Source organism: Hylobates moloch, unplaced genomic scaffold (genome assembly GCF_009828535.3).
Source record: "Hylobates moloch isolate HMO894 unplaced genomic scaffold, HMol_V3 SCAFFOLD_5, whole genome shotgun sequence".
NCBI lineage: Eukaryota > Metazoa > Chordata > Mammalia > Primates > Hylobatidae > Hylobates > Hylobates moloch.
The window spans coordinates 101,625,212-101,643,707 of record NW_026652280.1 but is presented as its reverse complement, the minus strand read 5'-3'; the positions used below and the strand labels follow the sequence as shown (position 1 = coordinate 101,643,707).

General features: G+C 47.5%; 2 protein-coding genes across 5 annotated transcripts; both read left to right on the top strand.

The window, feature by feature from the left end:
* Positions 1 to 118: 118 nt before the first annotated feature.
* Positions 119 to 3,760, top strand: S100A1 (S100 calcium binding protein A1). The gene is made up of 3 exons (XM_032154549.2): positions 119 to 230; positions 2,229 to 2,382; positions 3,419 to 3,760. Exons 2-3 carry the CDS (start codon positions 2,242 to 2,244, stop codon positions 3,560 to 3,562), a joined length of 285 nt encoding a protein of 94 aa, XP_032010440.1. The 5' UTR covers positions 119 to 230; positions 2,229 to 2,241; the 3' UTR covers positions 3,563 to 3,760.
* A 2,077-nt stretch (positions 3,761 to 5,837) lies between these two features.
* CHTOP (chromatin target of PRMT1) lies at positions 5,838 to 17,234 on the top strand. 4 transcript variants are annotated; one of them, XM_032154545.2, is made up of 6 exons: positions 5,840 to 6,179; positions 8,643 to 8,724; positions 10,358 to 10,511; positions 13,989 to 14,175; positions 14,973 to 15,110; positions 16,827 to 17,234. In XM_032154545.2, the coding sequence occupies exons 2-6, from the start codon at positions 8,660 to 8,662 to the stop codon at positions 17,030 to 17,032; spliced, it is 750 nt and encodes a 249-aa protein (XP_032010436.1). In that variant the 5' UTR covers positions 5,840 to 6,179; positions 8,643 to 8,659; the 3' UTR covers positions 17,033 to 17,234. The 4 variants fall into 4 exon arrangements, with proteins under 4 accessions (XP_032010438.1, XP_032010439.1, XP_032010436.1 ...); XM_032154546.2 differs by having other exon boundaries at positions 5,841 to 6,179; positions 13,992 to 14,175; XM_032154547.2 differs by lacking the exon at positions 14,973 to 15,110 and having other exon boundaries at positions 5,838 to 6,179.
* The last annotated feature ends 1,262 nt before the right edge of the window (positions 17,235 to 18,496 follow it).

Genomic DNA, 18,496 nt, shown 5'->3' with positions numbered 1-18,496 from the left:
CTGGGAAAGAGACAAGGGCTGCCTGTTCCAGCCCAGGAGACAGAGGGCGCCTCTGTCTGCTCCTGGCCCCTTGCCCCATAGGGTGTTCGTCTGTGAAGGGGTGGAGTCGGTGGGGGGGTCAGCGGGGGAGGGACTGTTGAAGACAGGTCTCCACACACAGCTCCAGCAGCCACATTTGCAGCCTTGGCCGTCTGTCCAGAACCTGCTCCCACCTCAGGCCCAGGCCAACCGTGAGTACCCTGCCCCACTGGGCTAGTCCCTGGCCTGCCAGCTTCAGGGAGAGGGGTCTTCAGAAGGGCTCCAAGAGGCTGGGGACCATAGCACTGTGGAGCACTGAGGATCTGGGAGGAGTCAGTCAGGGTGAGGGCAGTTTGGGATTTGGGGGAGACAGGGCTTGGAAGGTGGTGATGAGAGACAAATGAACTGAAGGTCGGAGAGACAGCTGGCAGCTCAGCAAAGGAGGAAGCCAGTGGGGAACCCACCATGAGCTTCCTGGCCACCTGGCCCTCCCACAGGGATCCCTCAAGTCCCTGCCAAGGCCCCCTCTGTCTCCCAGGTGTTGGGAAGGGCCCCAGCCCTCCCCTGCCTCGCCTCCTGTGAGGTAAGAAGAAGAGAGCAGATACAACAGCTGTTTCTGCCCGCACCTCTCCTGCCAGCCTTAGTCTCTGCCACCCCACCCTGCCCTGCCAAGAGCTCAGGTCCCTGGGGAGTCTGGGGGTGGCAGGGCGAAGCTCCCATGATATGGGGAAGCGGAGATGTAGGGTGCTGTGCCCCTTCCCAACGCGACCTCCACAGGACCTCCCCTTTCTCCTTCTCCCCCTTTTGGCCCAGACCTCTTGACTCCTCTTTCCCCCTATTCTTTCCTCTTTGTTTTCCCATCTGCCCTGCCCCCAAGTCCTCTCAGAACTGCCACCACATAAAATCCCAGGCTGCTTTAGGGCTCCAGGTGACCTCCAGCTGCCCCTCTGGCATGGAGCAGGTAATCAAGCTACCAGCATCCCTCCCTCAGGCACCCCTTATCCCCTCATCAGCCACGGCTTGGGTTCCATCTCCCCAATGTCTCTGTGACAACTGCTTCTCAGGTCCGGAGTTCAGATGACACTCACAAGGGCCCCATTGAAGAACTGGGATGTCATTCGATCAGGGGCCATTGTCCAGCCCCCTAGGCCTGGGGAAGGATGGGGACATCTGATCTGAGACACCTGAGCTGCCCCCCTGGGGTTGTGGAAGGCCAGACTGTCCCAGGGCCAAGGGAGAGGCCCCCCAGCTTGGCAGTCTTCTCTCTCAACAGACCACTCCTTTCTCCTTTCTTCTCCTACTCTCTCCCAGCCCCTTGAACTCAAAGGACCGCATGCTTTCAGCCCTTTATCTCCCCAACACATAGCAGCCCCATTCCCCTTGCTCCCACTATCCCCGAATCAACCAGGAGTGAGCAGTCGAAGGGACAACACCTGCAGGTCTCCTCTCCCACTCCCTGGGAACCCTGGCTCCAAGGAAAAGCCTCAGACATTCCTCTCTCCCCTTCTGCCACCCACCAGATGGAAGGGATAATTTTGCAGAGGCAATGGGAGCATACCCCAAAGAAGCCAAAATGACATGTTCAGGAGAGAACAGAGTCGAAGGACCAAAAGGGGCCCCCAGCTGCTGACAGGAAACTCAGAGTCAGTGAGACCTCCCTCCCCCAGAAGCCTTAGGCCACCCACTGGGGCTGCCATCCCCTCTACCAGGCTGACCAAGGGTACCAGACTGACTCCTTGCTAGGGGTGAGCAGCAGAAGGAAGGCTGTAGTGGACATCCCAGCCCACCACCCTCAACAGCAGAGCTTGGCTATGCTAGACAGGCAAGGTCCAGGGTAAAAATAGAGCCAGAGGAAGCATGGCCCAGTCCTGTGACCACCCCTGCCTGCCCCACCCTCCTCAATCCCTGCCTGGGCAGCCACTGCAGACATCTACCACAGGCATCTGGAGCCAGCCCAGCTCCAACTGCTCTCTCTCCATGCCCCAATCCTGATTCCCTCTGGCTGGGGTACAGACTGAGGGACACGGAGAACAGGTCTGCTGGGGTTTCCCTCACATTGTAAAATCTCAGGGAAAGATCAATTGCAGTAGGGCTCTAATCCCACAGCTATTTGAGCTGTCAGCCAGGGCCAGGCCTGAGGGTTCCCCTCACCTAGACCCCAGGTACTCCAGGCCTGGTCCTCAGCTCACTTCCATGATGGGGGTGGGTAGGTGCACTGCTGCAATGGGCTCTGAGCTGGAGACGGCGATGGAGACCCTCATCAACGTGTTTCACGCCCACTCGGGCAAAGAGGGGGACAAGTACAAGCTGAGCAAGAAGGAGCTGAAAGAGCTGCTGCAGACGGAGCTCTCTGGCTTCCTGGATGTGAGCATAGCGTGGTGGAGTGGGAATGGAGTGGGTGAAGGTTGGGGGAATGGGATGGGCACCCCCTTGCTATCTCCCCACCCCACCTCCAGCTCAGCCTAGCCTCCTTCTTTCCTTTCCCAGGCTTCTCTCCTGGGTTTTTCCAGGCTCCCCTACTCCTCCTGGGTCAAGTCAAAATGCCCTGGTTTATTGATCACCTGTTAAGTGTTAGGCCCTGTGTAGATTCATCAATAATAAGACTGATAGACTTAGAAGGGAAAGATTGACACTTAAAAGTAAACCATGAACCCCAGGAAGTATACAGAGCCTTAACAGATGTGCCAGAAAGGGTTATGAGAGATTATTAACCTGATTGAAGTCAGATGGCTTTCCTGAAGAGGGGGCACTTGAACCACGGATTTCCATTGGAAGATTATCTGGGTAAATGCAGACATTTTAGGAGGAGGTAACTGAATGAACAAAAGCATGGGAGAAAGAAGAATGTGGAGCATGCCAGTAGTTTCATTTGACTGGCATGAAGGATGTAGAAAAGTAGGCTGCAAAGGCTAACCAGGGCCCTAAAGTAAAGCAGCCTCAGGATATGGTAGAAAAGTGCACCGGTTTTGAGGTTTTATCGGACTGGGTTCAAATTCCAGCCCTGCTACTTTCTAGCTGTGGGACTTTGGGCATATTTATTTAACCACCAATTACCAATTTGTTTCTTCTCTAGAATGGAAATAATGAAACATACCTCACATTATTTGTATTAGAATTAAATTAGACAGTGCTTGTAAAGCTCCTAGTGTAGTGCTTGCTTTATTGTAGGCACTCAACATACGGTAACTGGTGTCATTATTATTCATTCTGCCAGGTGAAAGAGTTTATGCTGTAGGCAACAGGAGCCCTCAAGAGTTTTGAGGAGGCCCAGAAGAGTCCCATAATTCAGTGCAGTTCCTCTCGCTCATCTCTGCCTCCTGCTCCTCAACCACCCCCTTGCCTCTGACTCAGTGCTGTACCCCTCCCTATACACCTCCCTCTTCCTCTCCTCCCACCACAGGCCCAGAAGGATGTGGATGCTGTGGACAAGGTGATGAAGGAGCTAGACGAGAATGGAGACGGGGAGGTGGACTTCCAGGAGTATGTGGTGCTTGTGGCTGCTCTCACAGTGGCCTGTAACAATTTCTTCTGGGAGAACAGTTGAGCAGACAGCCACATTGGGCGGCGCCCTTCCTCTCCACCCTCCCAGACCTGCCTCTTCCCCCTGCTTCCACCTCACCCCACTTATCCCTCTCCATAACCCCATCCCTGCCCACCCCCCGCCCACACACACCAAGGGCGCAAGAGTAGCGGTCCAAGCCTGCAACTCATCTTTCATTAAAGGCTTCTCTCTCACCAGCCATCCAATGTCTGTCTCCTCTGGGATCTGAAAGCGGGTGGAGACGTGAAGACTGTTCACTCTCAACTCCCCTTGTTTGGGGAAGTGTCTTATTTAGAAAGAGGTCAAGGTGCATTACATCTTCCTACTTGAGGAATGCTCAAGGTCCAGGAATGTGGGGGTTCAAGGTTCCAGCTGGAAGTCGAGGAGACATCAGCTTCTCAGCTATAAAACCAGAGGAAGAAATAATCTCCTTTTGAGTGGCGTGAACCCAGGAGGTGGAGGTTGCGGTGAGCCGAGATCGCGCCACTGCACTCCAGCCTGGGGGACAGAGAAAGACTCCGTCTCAAAAAAAAAAAAAAAAAAAGAAATAATCTCCTTTTTTTTTTTTTGGAGACACAGTCTGGCTCTGTCCCCCAGACTGGAGGGCAGTGGCACGATCTTGGCTCACTGCAACCGCCGCCTCCCGGGTTCAAGCGATTCTCCTGCCTCAGCCTCCCGAGTAGCTGGGACTACATGCGCCTGCCACCACACCCGGCTAATTTTTTGTATTTTTAGTACAGACGGGGTTTCACCATGTTGGCCAGGATGGTCTCGAACTCCTGACCTCGTGATCCCCCCCCTCGGCCTCCCAAAGTGCTGAGATTACAGGCGTGAGCCACCGCACTCGGCCGAAAGAATCTTCTTTCAATCAACGAACATTTACTTAAGTGGTACTATGTGTAAACATTGTGTAGGAACTGAGGCTCCAGCATTAAGCAAAATAACCATGATCCTTACCCTCACATGGGTAAGAATGCTGGGCCATTACTTACACACAGACACACACACACACATACACACATACGCACACGCCCAAGTGCCAGGAAGGAAAATGAAGGGGTCTTGACGTGCCAGTGGGGCAAAGGAAGGGTTGCAGATGTGTCATTCTCTCATTCCTCAAACATATGTACACTGTATTGTGCACATAGCCATTAGAAAAATCCCTTATTGAGGCTGGGCACCGTGGCTCAACGACTGTAGTCCCAGCACTTTGGGAGACAGAGGCGGGCAGATCACTTGGGGTCAGGAGCTGGAGACCAGCCTGGTGAAACCCCATCTCTACTAAAAATACAAAAATTAGCAGGGCATGGTGGCACGCGCCTGTAATTCCAGCTATTCAGGAGGCTGAGGCAGGAGAATCGCTTGAACCTGGGAGGCGGAGGTTGCAGGGAGCCGAGATGGTAGCACTGCACTCCAGCCTGGGTGACACAGCGAGACTCCATCTGCAGAAAGAAAAAAAAAGAAAGAGAAAAATCCTTATTGAGCAGGGAACATAGCTCATGCCTATAATCCTAGGAGTTGGGAGGCTGAGGTGAGAGGATCACCTGAGCCCAGGAGGTCAAGGCTGCAGTGATCCGTGATTGATTGCGCCACTGACTCCAGCCTGGGCAACAGAGCCAGACCCCGTCTCAAAACAACAACAAATCAGAGAGAGAGAAAAGAGAAATCCCTATGCAGGTCTGCAACAAAATAAACACGGATGGCAAGTGTGGAGGGAGGACATGGAAGCGCAATCGAGGACGCAAAGGTGCCCCACCCCAAGAAGGAGTAAACAGTATTTAGGCCAAGTTGGGGAGGGGAGGAAGTGAGGAGGAAAACATGGACGGGCGGTGGTGTTGGCCGGTGCAGGATGGGAGAGGAATGTGCTCCCAATACTGGCCTCCTGGGCCTTGGCTGGCGCATTTACGGCACTTCACAACTCTCAGACTGGGCGAGTGGCCATGAGGGGAAAACCAGTGCAAATTCCCCAGGCCCAATTGTCCGGAAGAAGACGAGGCAAGTCCGCGTAAAGATTTTTAGACGGTGTACCTTGACTAGGGAACGGAGGGGCGAGGGAATTCGGGACCCAAATCCCGTCTAAGGCCCACATTAATAACTACCCCAGGAGGTTGCAGCGCAACCACTACTGGAACGTGAAGTCCCTGCACGCCCCAACAACAGGGCCATTGGTCACGCCCCTATGGGCGGGGCACCGCTTGGAAGCCCCGCCTTCGCCCTAAGGCTCCGCCTCTGATCTCTGCGCAGGCGTAGCTCAAATCTTTCCCGCCCTCTAGTCGTGCGCGGATCTGACGCCTGACGTAATGGCGTAGACGCCATTTTAGCCGGTCCCACAAGCACTGGACGTGGCGGCCATTTTGTTTTGGACACCGAGCCGGAGCTGGCGGCCGCTGCAGACTAAAGGCAGGAAAGGGCAGGCCGGGTGAGCAGACGCATCGGCCGACTAGACAGCCAACCAGCAACAACGAACTGAGCTCGCATACTACCGCTCACGCATCTAACCAACCGCCCATCTAGCTAACCCGAGCCCCTCCACCGTCAACTCAGGTTCGGCCGGTCCCCGGCCCGCCTGCCGGAGCCGTGGTGGCAGCCCCGGGAGGAGCACTGGCGTCTGTTTCCTTCGGTGAGTTTCTGTAGTGAGAAGGAGCGGGGGGGGGTCTTGGGGAGCGGAAGGGGCCGGCGGACGCGGAAAGGGGGTGGTGGCATGTGGACACAGCTACGGTGTTGGAGCGTGGAGGCCCCGGGGAGGAGGCGGAGCCCCTGCGAAGGGGCGGGGGAGGGGCTGAACTGGAACCTGGTGGCGGGATTGATGGAGGTCGGGATTTGATAGGATAAAAAGGAAACTTGGCGGGTTGAGCAAAAGTGGAAGTCTTGACAGGGCTTTGAGGATGGTAGGGAGATTAAGAAGTACAAGACTTTGAGGAATGTTGGAAATTAATGGCGGCTTTAGGGTTAAGTTTTGTGGAGGGCTCTTTGCGAGCTAATTCCTAGGTGAATTTAGAAAACCTTTCCTACTGCCCCAGATCGTCAGTTTCTTGTTAAAGTCCCTACTTGATTCTGGAGTTGAAAGCCACTTTTGAAACTAGGCCGGGCGCGGTGGCTCACGCTTGTAATCCCAGCACTTTGGGAGGCCGAGGCGGGCGGATCACGAGGTCAGGAGATCGAGACCACGGTGAAACCCCGTCTTAGCCAGGTTAGTGGGGGGCCTGTAGTCCAGTATCCAGAGGTGAGGCAGAGAATGGGTGAACCTGGAGGGATTTGTAGGAAGAGAGGGCCATAGAGCGAAACTCCATATCAAAAAAAAATATATATATATATACATATGTATATATATATATATATACATATGTATATATATATATATTTTTTTTTGATATGGAGTTTCGCTCTTGTTGCCCAGGCTGGAGTGCAATGGCACGATCTCAGCTCACTACAACTTCCGCCTCCCGGGTTCAAGCGATTCTCCTGCCTCAGCCTCCCAAGTAGCTGGGATTACAGCCATGCGCCACCACGCCCGGCTAATTTTATATTTTTAGTAGAGACGGGGTTTATCCATGATGGTCAAGCTGGTCTCGAACTCCCAACCTCAGGTGATCCGCCCGCCTCGGCCTCCCAAAGTGCTGGGAAAACAGGCGTGAGCCACCGCGCCCGGCCCTGCCTATATTTTCACTCTAGATCAGTAGTTCTCAACTTTAGCTGCACATTAGAAGCACCTAGGTAGTTCTCCCCCGACCCCACAATTGGTTCATTTCCAAACCTCATTACCAGAGATTGTGGTTTAATTGATCTAGGCCCAGATATCTGTATTTTCTATTTTTTAAATTAATTTATATTTTTATAGAAACGGGGTCTTACCATGTTGCCCAGGCTGGTCTCGAGCTCCAGGGCTCAAGCATTCCGCCCGCCTTGGCCTCCCAAAGTGCTGAGATTACAGGCGTGAACCACCGCGCCCGGCCTGTCCGGCCCTATGTTTTAAAAGCTCCTTGGATAAGTCATATGTATATGTAGTCAAGGTTGAAAATGACTGCTCTAGAGTAAAAGCCAAACGGCACGGCGCGGTCGCTCACGCCTGTAATCCCAGCACTTTCGGAGGCCCAGGTGGGTGGATCAGGTGAGGTCAGGAGTTCGAGTCCACTCTGGCCAACGTGGAGAAACCCCATCTCTACTAAAAATACAAAAAAATTAGCCAGGCATGGTGGCACGTGCCTGTAGTCCCAGCTACTCAGGAGGCTGAGGCAGAAGAATCGCTTGAACGGGGAGGCAGAGGTTGCAGTGAACCGAGATCGCGCCTCTGCATTCCAGTCTGGGCGACAGAGCCAGACTCCGTCTCAAAAAAAAAAAAAAAAAAAAAAAAGGCAGATTCCATACTTTGATTGCTAGATTGGGTTCTGCCGTTTTTGAGAAATTCCCAGGTATTTTGTGGGCCTTGAAGTTTGTTTGTTTGGGGTTGTTTGTTTTAAAGAGATGGGGTCTCAGGCTGGAGTGCAGTGGCGTGATCACGGCTCTTTGCAGCCTCCAACCCCTGGGCTGTAGCGATTCTCCCACCTCAGCTGCCCTGAGTAGCTAGGACAACAGGTGCTGGCCACCATGCACCGCTAATTTTTTATTTTTATTTTTTTCTTAGTAGAGACTGAGTCTTGCTTTGTTACCCAGGCTGGTCTCTAACTCCTGGCTTCAAACCATCCTGTGCCCTTGCCCTCCCAAAGCGTTAGGGTTACAGGCAGTGAACCATCACACCCAGCCATCTTGAACTTATAATAATATGAGGTAATTGCCATAGAAACTTAAGAACTTTTGCTGGGCGTGGCAGCTCACGTCCGTGATCCCAACACTGGGAGGCCAAGGTGGGAAAATCCTTTGAGGCCAGGAGATTACGGCTGCAGTGGCTATTGCATTCCAGCCTGAGTGACAGAGCGAGACCCTGTCTCAAAAAAAAAAAGAAATTTTAAGCACTTGAAATGTGCCCTCATGTGCTCTTTAGTCATCAGTGATAAGGCCTTTTTATTTATTGTTGGCTTGGGCCTTGCCACTTATAGAAATGATGTCACTGTTGTGATTTGCTCATTTTACGTATTGTCCTTTGTAGATTCTCGGGATTTGAAGATGGCTGCACAGTCAGCGCCGAAAGTTGTGCTAAAAAGCACCACCAAGATGTCTCTAAATGAGCGGTGAGGCAGCCAACAGCAACTTCAACTCCTTCCTAAGAAAACATTACTTAACTTGGCCCTGGGGTCCAATGCACAAAGCAAATTTTAAGCTAAATACCAACAGAAGGCTACAGACCTCTGTTCTTAGTTGCATCTCATGTGGTACACAAAACAAATTGGGCGGTTGTTTCAAAACCCCTTATCAGTAAACTTTTATGTTAAGCTGTCTGAAGTATTTATTTGGTGGGATGTATTTTAAAAGACTCCTAACACTCTCCCTTTTCGCATTTTTTTACATTGATACGGGGGTCGTGCAGCACGGTAGCATGGTACCCTGGCTACAGTAGGCTTGCTGCCCAGTCCAAGGCCAGCAGTGTTGTGTCTGGCCTGTAAGAGGCAGGTAGCAAGCCATGAATATGTCCAAAGGCCCTTGAATGCCATTCTTGGGCCTTGTAAGAGGCACTCGCTTTGCTCCATTTCACTTTCTTTCCATTCTGCTTTTAGTTTTGTTTTGGATTCTTTTACAGTTAAGTGTTCTTCTCTTCCATTCCATTATACTTCCTTGACAGAAATAATGAGTCTCTTCACAGGCTCATAAATGATCAAACTAGTCTAACTTTGAAAAGTAACTGCTTGGAGTCAGAAAAAGTGATGATTTGAGACTAAGAAAAGTAAAGATATTTAAAGGCAGTTTCTATCTCTGACAACTTTGTTCATTAAGAGTGCCTTTGGCTGGGCACGGTGGCTCACTCCTGTAATCCCAGCACTTTGGGAGGCCGAGGTGGGCGGATCACGAGGTCAGGAGTTCGAGACCACCCTGACCAACATGGTGAAACCCCGTCTCTACTAAAAATAGAAAAATTAGCTGGGCGTGGTGGCGTGTGCCCATAATCCCAACTATTCGGGAAGCTGAGGTAGGGGAATCACTTGAACCCATGAGGCGGAGGTTGCAGTGAGCCAAGATCCCGCCACTGCACTCCAGCCAGGGCAACAGAGGACAGAGTGAGGCTCCGTTTCAAAAAAAAGAATGCCTTTGATCAGTGATTTCATTAAGTTGACTTTCGACTCTGAAATTTACTTAATGTCTATTTTTGCCTCTTCTGAAGCATATGTGCTTCTCTCCTTATCTCTTTGGCTATGATAAACTAATTATTTATGTTTGCATAATATTTATGTTTGCATGTTAGTGATATATATTTTAGAATGTGATACACTCCTGTAATTTATGAGAGTATGTTAATTGCTGTGAGCTTTGAAGGTGCTCTAGTCCTTCCTCATATTTGGCCTTAGAATGCACCTCGGATCCCTGAAGGTTTAGGGTTTCTTCGTTTGTCTTTGAAACTATATCCTGTCTCTTGTCATATCTGCTTATTGCGTGTTTTTCATACCTTCCACCTCTCTAAAAGCCGTTACCTGAGCCTTTGTTATCACTTTTGGTTGAATGTGCTGCACTTAGCTGCATTTCTAAGTTTCTGATTCTTGCAAGTTTGTGGAAACAGAGGAGTCTTTAACCCACATCAGCCCTGATCTAAGTGTACCACTTTACTTAAAAGTTCGTGGGATCTGGAGCTCCTGGTCTAGCAAGCCATGAAAATGCCAATAAATGTTTGTAATAAAGCTTTTATTTAAACATCCATTTTGTTCGACCTTGAAGCTTTACTAATATGCTGAAGAACAAACAGCCGACGCCAGTGAATATTCGGGCTTCGATGCAGCAACAACAGCAGCTAGCCAGTGCCAGAAACAGAAGACTGGCCCAGCAGATGGAGAATAGACCCTCTGTCCAGGCAGCATTAAAACTTAAGCAGGTGAGAGAATGAGTCTTAATGCTCCAGAAGCAGCTCGTGATCTCTGTCAGGGAGTGCACTGAGGCTGTCAGGACGTGATGGATGATTGCAAAGTGGCTCAGGGCAAAAAGCTGAAACTTCTCTGGAAGAAAGAGAAGTTCAGAGAGTTCCGATTTTGGCAGGTACCAATAAGTAACTTTTTACTGTCTTTCTCTTTTAGGGAGTTTGCCATCTATGTGGCCTGTTTCTGTTACCAATGAGTATTAATCTTTTGTTTTCTGATCCTTAACGCTTAACATAGATTAATGGCTTATTCCACAAAGAAACTCTATTTCAGCTTTAGATAATCTCATAGCATCCTTTACTCTCTGTTAAATGATTTACCCAACAAGGAAATAATTTTATTCTTTTTACCCTAGTGCAGGGAGTTTGCATGGCCTTAATCAAAGGTTTTCAGTGCTAAAATATACAGAGCAGAGTGACCCTCATTTCCACAGCACCTAAAGTTTTACCAGTAAAGTGGAGCAAGAGTACTGAGTGATTTGAGTTAGGGATTCTCTTTCAAATTTACAGTGAGACTTAATCCTATTCAGACCTGAAATAAAACCTGCTCTTTATTATTCATAGAATTTATATGCAAGTCCGGACAGTGGCTGTGGAAGGATATGTCCAAGCTGTGGCTGGGCGTCTGGAGGGCGGTGCCATGCAACTGTAAGGGCTTTGGTAGCATTGCATGGCTGTGCATAAATTCAGCAGTTAAATATAACACCCTTACACCCCCACCCTGAACCATTGGGCTCACTGACCAAAAATAAACAAGGCTGTCTGCTTCGGCTACCTTAAGCCTTGGAGTGACTGGATTCCTCCCTGACTCAGGAAAGCAGCAAAAGGCACCACCATTTTCTAAGAGTAAATGGAAATTGCTGAAGATGAATCTCTGACAGATCATTCCAAAGGACTTTTCAACAAGAAGCTTTAAGTATAGGCTCTGCAGGAAGTAGTCCCTATCCAGAGTAGTACTATTAAATAGAATTTTTTTGTGGTTTTGGTTTGTTTTGTTTTGTTTTGTTTTGAGACGGAGTCTCGCTCTGTCACCCAGGCTGTAGTGCAGCGGCACAATCTCAGCTTACCACAGCCTCCGCCTCCCGGGTTCAAGCGATTCTCCTGTCTCAGCTACAGGCGCCCGCCACTACGCCTGGCTAATTTTTGTATTTTTAGTAGAGACAGGGTTTTGTCATGTTGGCCAGACTGGTCTTGAACTACTGACCTCAAGTGATCTGCCTGCCCCAGCCTCCCAAAGTGTTCGGATTACAGGCATGAGCTACCGTGCCCAGCCAGAACTTTCTACAATGATGAAAATGTTCTGTATTTGCTATCCAGTACAGTAGCCACTAGCCATGTATGGCTATTGAAAACTTTAAATGTGACTAGTGCAATTAAGGAGCTTAATTTTTTTAAATTTAATTTTAGGCCAGGCCTGTAATCCCAGCACTCTGGGAGGCCAAGGCAGGCGGATCACTTGAGGTACTTGAGGTCAGCAATTTGAGACTAGCCTGGCCAACGTGGCAAAACCCCATCTCTACTAAAAAAAAAAAAAAAAAAGCCAGGCGTGGTGGCGTGTACCTGTAATCCCAGCTACTCGAGAGGCTGAGGAGAATCTCTTGAACCCAGGGAGTGGAGGTTGCAGTGAGTGGAGTTGGCACCACTGCATTCCAGCTTGGATGACAGTGAGACTCTGTCTCAAGAAAATAAATAAAATTTGCTTTTAGGCTGGGTGTGGTGGCTCACACCTGTAATCCCAGCACTTTGGGAGGCCTGGGCAGGTGGATTACCTGAGGTCAGGAGTTCAAGACCAGCCTGGCCAACATGACAAGACTCCATCTCTACCAAAAATAAGCCAGGCGTGATGACAGCTCCTATAATCCCAGCTACTCGGGAGGCTGAGGCAGGAGAATTGCTTGAACCTGGGAGACGAAGGTTGCAGTGAGCCAAGATCGTGTCACTGCACTCCATCCTGGGCAACAGAGCGAGACTATCTTAAAATAAAAATAATTTAAATAACCACATGTAGCTATAGAGGCTTTCTTACACAGCACAACTCTAGAGTGGAAGCTAAGTGGTATAGTTGACATCCTTAAGTTTCCTGTTAATATTAAAGGCTGGTATTGGTGGCACTTAAGGATTGGAATGGGTAAAGAACTTCCTAGCACTGTACAGTTCTCCCTTTAAAGCACAAAGCTTGGGAGAATTCATATATGCAGGATAACTGAACGCAAGAGACTTGTGGAATGCAATTCTAACCTCATAATTGTGTGTTAATCAGGGGAGTAACAGGACAGGCCGTTATGGTTGGTTACACCTACTTATGCTAGATGCATAATGTTTGGAGCCTTCCCCACTGATTAGAAGCAATTTATGATCTTGTGCTAGAAAGTTAATGCTTCACAGCATCTTTTTGAGAGGTATGATTAGAAAGCACACACATACACATTGGTAGTCACTTGTGGGTGAAGCCTGAAGGGGCTATAGCTTTCATACTGACTGATGGCTTTATGGACAACCAGGCTTGCTAGGACCTTGGTTGTGTTCAGGGCTATTGCTGTCCCTTTTTCCTTTGAAGGAATTTAATTCTCTGAGATGTAGTCTTAATGGTTTTCTTTTGAGAACAGATTCTTAAAAATACTCTCTGTAGTGTGTCCTTGTCTTTATATATGGCCCTGAGTTTTGCGATCACCTGAATTGAATAATTCTAACATATGTTTGGCTGGCTGGCTGTGGAGATAGATTTGAGTTACATGTTTTGTTTAAGGTCATCATATTGTTTTAAAGGAGCTGTTTGCAAGTGCAGGCATGGAATTAGGGATTTTTAAGAAATGTAAGGAAAGGAGATTAGACTTTCTTGTGTTCATTTACATCTTAAGGTAAAAAGTGGACCGTCTGGAAATAGATTCTCAGAGGAAAAATGGAGCACACGGGCCTCTTTGAGAAATCAGTCTTGTTCTTAAGTCACAAGAACTCAAGTGAACTTGTAATTTAAGTTTTGCCCAGAGTGTGATGAACTTCTATGGTGTTTGAGTAAGCCTTTGAAGATAGTGGTAGTCCATGGGCAGGTATGAATCAAGTCATATAATTGTCAACCTGTAGTGCAAAAGCAGTACAATCCAGGATTGAACTATAGAATGTTCTTACTAAAACTTAAGTTTCAACTGGCAGTGTATGACTTCTGTAGCCAAACTAGTGAGGTAATTTGTGGAGATGCCCATTTCATGGGACCGCACTTGGGCTTCTTGGAGTTTCTGCTCTGGATCAAAATTCTGCTGCTTATATAACATGTTCTGAGGCAAAGGCTTGCTTCTGGTTTGGGATCCTATGACACCCACAACGGTTTATCTCCCTTCACACCAGCATCTCACTTGCTTCTTTTTCTCTGCACTTTGAGTTGCCAAATCCTGTTGGATTGCTTTTTTGATCTCAATCCCCTAACACCTTTTCTTCCAGAAGAGCTTAAAGCAGCGCCTGGGTAAGAGTAACATCCAGGCACGGTTAGGCCGACCCATAGGGGCCCTGGCCAGGGGAGCAATCGGAGGACGAGGCCTACCCATAATCCAGAGAGGCTTGCCCAGAGGAGGACTACGTGGGGGACGTGCCACCAGAACCCTACTTAGGGGCGGGATGTCGCTCCGAGGTCAGTGCTGTGTACCCTGATAATTGTCGGGCCCTACTCCTTTCCCTTTTCTCTTGGGCTGCTTATGGACACGTTCGTTTAACATCTTTAAGCCTGAATTTGTATTAATATAATAACTTCTGAAATCACATATTTTTAATAGTGCTGCATGTCTTTTATCGATACCATTCCTTTTCTGATAATGAGCAATGGTGAGAGGCTATGACCTGCATGACAACAGGTAATTCATGTCATCTCCATTCCATTTTAAAACACCCTGCTGCTGCTTGAATCAAAGCACATTCAAATTCTAGAACTAAGTCAAACATAAGAAATTTATAGGTCTTTTGGCCTGTATCTCTTTGTTCCTGGTGCTAGTAAAACACTGATACAGCTGGAAAAAGAGGACAAGTTGACCCACAGCACTTACCTATATATGCTCATTTGGGGCACTCTTACTCTGTTCCCTGTGTAGTTCTTGTTCCCTAGAAGAGTCTGTTGAGATTAGGAACCATAGCATTTATTTTTAAATTTACCATAATGCTAGGCATCTATCTGATTATTCAGTAGATATTTATTAAATATATGTACTTACTAATTGAATTAACTCCCAACTTCCAAAAATGGGTTTGTGGTCAGACTTGTTGAATTGATTGAATAAAGCGTAGCTTAATCTATTCACAGTACGCAGCTTGCCCCAACCAACCTAAAAACTAACTGAATTACCCTCATTTAACCCTCACCGCCTTCCTTTGGTTAGAATCTACTTTGTGTCTCTTGGATTTACCTGCATATACATTGTATGCCTCCTCTCTAAGGTCAAAACCTGCTCCGAGGTGGACGAGCCGTAGCTCCCCGAATGGGCTTAAGAAGAGGTGGTGTTCGAGGTCGTGGAGGTCCTGGGAGAGGGGGCCTAGGGCGTGGAGCTATGGGTCGTGGCGGAATCGGTGGTAGAGGTTAGTCAGCTACCAACTTCAGAGAGTAGCTCCCCCTTACTTTCCTCCCTTAAAAACTCAGAGCCACCTTTCTGCACAGCTTCAAGTCATAGGCAGGCTTCTTTGTTTGTCTTGTTTTGTTATTTGAAACTGGCTTATTTTTCAAATTACCATGCTGGTAGTGCAAAAGTCTCATGGTTTTTCCAAGAATCAATCCAGTGCGTATTATAGAGCCAGATTATATGCCATCTTCCTCCAGGGTCTTGCAAATTTAAATTGTATAGTTGAAAATACCCCCCAAAATGGTGAGTTTAGGTTTTTACCTTTCTCTGCCCCTGCCCCACCAGCATCACCACCACATACCACCCTGTAGCTCCAAATCCTGGTTTGAGTCACATGAGAATATAGAAGAGAGAGAGATAACAAAGATGAAGCAGAGTTAAGAGGGTGGTGAGACTTGGAGCTGGGCATTGGCTCTGAAACCAAATAAATTCAGTGTCACATTTGTGCCTGTGGAGAACCAGAGATGACTTTTTTTGCTCAAGGTAGAGAGCAAGATGGAATTATTATCAGTTAACTAACTGGCTCTTATTGATAATCTTGCCTTTGAAATTTATTGATGTTTGTCTTGTGACCTCATGACCCAGATTGGGAAAGAATTTAATGATGTTGCTGCTGTTAATACTAAATCTCATGGGAGCCTTCTGGTTTAGAGCTTAGTGGAAAACTCCCAACAACACCTGTCCAGAAAAAAAACACTATTGTAGCCCCTGTGTATATTTGCTTTGGTTCTCTTAAAAGGTGTCTTGGGTCTTCCATAACTTATGACCTTGAAGTTGCCAAGGAGTAATAACTGTTAGGAAAGAAAAGTTGATAAGCAAGGGCTTGTTTTCTTCTCTCCCATTATATGATACTTGACTTACTGAGTGAAGTGCAAGCTAGTTTGGGTTTCAGGATGAAATAACATGTTTCCAAATTATCTTGACTTGGATCCTGAGAGAGAGACATCACGAGGGTAGGAGAGACTAAAATAGCTTTTCAAAAAGCTGAGTTTGTTTTGTTAACTGAATTCAAACTACTTCTCAGATAACCACAATTGTCAGTTGTCATAAGGTAACTAGAATTAAACGTAGAAATGGCTAGGACAACTCAAAATATTTTTTCAAATCTCCCCTACATTGTTCCTATGTCAGAAAAACTCAGTCTCCTGACACCTGAGGTCAGCTAGCTCATTAGACTTGATAAGTTTAAGGAAAGATGAGATGACTTTCCAGAAGGGTCTCCAATAAACTTAATTTGAAAACTGTCTTATCTTCACACCCCTGATTCTCTGTGCCCTTGTTACCACCTCCCTATCTTACTAAATGGGGTTGTCTATCATGTGTTTTAATTATGAACTTAGTGAATCTCAAATGTTAGGCAATTTTATCTTAGGATCAATTAAGGTTTTTTAAAATTATAGTTGCCAGTTAATTATTTTCTTTTATTGATAGAATAAAATTTGTTAAAATAGCATTTAGAGATGATCATGTGATAGAGGATTCATTATGTGTGCTTTCCATGTGTTGCTTTCTACCCAGTGTGTTTCCTTTTTTTTCCAGATTTCTCCTCTTTGCCCTGCCCTTCAGCTTTTCTCAGCTAGGCCCCACTGCTCTAAGGGGCATTTACTACAGCACCTGTTAAACTTACTTGTAGTAACTGTCTCTCTTTTTTTTTTTTTTTTTTCCTTTGGGCCAGGTCGGGGTATGATAGGTCGGGGAAGAGGGGGCTTTGGAGGCCGAGGCCGAGGCCGTGGACGAGGGAGAGGTGCCCTTGCTCGCCCTGTATTGACCAAGGAGCAGCTGGACAACCAATTGGATGCATACATGTCGAAAACAAAAGGACACCTGGATGCTGAGTTGGATGCCTACATGGCGCAGACAGATCCCGAAACCAATGATTGAAGCCTGCCCACCCTCCCATGAGAGACTCTTGTTAGTCAGCACATCTGTAAATAACCTTGAGATAACAGATGAGAAGAAATCTGATTGATGCTGGATGGACCTATCACAATAGGCTGTGGACTTACTTGCCACCAGCTTGTGCATTTAGTGTGTTCCTTTTACTTTTTGATACTGTGTTGTATGAAACCCTTTTGTCCTTTGATTTGGTTTTTGTTTTTTTAGGGGGGATGGGGGGTTTCCCCTCCTTTGCCCAGACTTCTCTTTGAACACAAATGCATTAGCCTTGTGGCTAGAACACCCTCTTCCTACCTCTGTCTCCCCTCACTTGTCATATGCTCTGACATGCTAACATTTCTTTTGTTCATCTCTCTTGCCCCCACAGAAAGATCCCAGAAAAACCGGTCAGTGTTCCTTCCTCCCTGATGCTTAGGTTTCTGAAATAGGGTTCTGTTACATCCTCTTCGATAGCCTGTTTAAAATGCTTAGAAAGTCTGGAGCTCAAAAATGCATTCTTCCACATTGATAATTTAGCAAACTGAGAACATTGACATCACTACAGGGCAGCATAAGAGGTTGCTTACATGTGGTAGCAGCTCTGATTTGATTCAGGTTGCTACCATGTACATTGACACCACATATACCATAACCAGCGTGCTGGGTTGAATTGCACTTTCTACCCGTGTATGAGATTTACAGACTTTTCTCCTGGGTTTATATCATGACCAGAGGGGTACTATAGGGTTGGTTTATACTGCAATATAGAGGAAGAAGCCATTTGATTTGGTAGGTGTGTCAGAAGGGAGAATGATGGCAGACGAGGTCAGAAGATACCCATGCTAAAATGCAATTATATCCTCATGTTTATCCCAAACTAATCTTGGACTTTTCCACTCATTAGCTTTGTTTCGCCCTTATTTCCCTTGAAGGTTTAATTAAGTTCAACCATATTCTGTCAACTGTTCAGTTTCACTGGAATCTTGTATTTCTGGTTCATTATAACAAATTGTTCACTCAAATCCACCCAGGACTCTCTTTATTTGGGGTGCCTCAAAATGCCGTGGCTACTTTAATTATGTCTTTTTTTCTTTTTTTTTTTTTTTTTTTTTACTTGTGACCGAGTCTCACTCCTGTCACCAGGCTGGAGTGCAGTGGCGCGATCTTGGCTCTGCAACCTCTAACTCTGGTTCAAGCGATTCTCCTGCCTCAGCCTCCCGAGTGGCTGTGACAACAGACACGCGCCACCACACCCAGCTAATTTTTGTATTTTTAGTAGAAACCGGGTTTCACCATGTTGGCCAGGATGGTGTTGATCTCTTGGTGATCCACCCGTTCAGCCTCTCAAAGTGCAGGGATTACAGGCGTGAGCCACTGCACCCAGCCACTTTAATGATGTCTTGATACACCCCTTGTATGGTTGAGAGTCTCTTCCTACTTGTGTTAAAATTCTGGAGAGCCTGTGGCTTT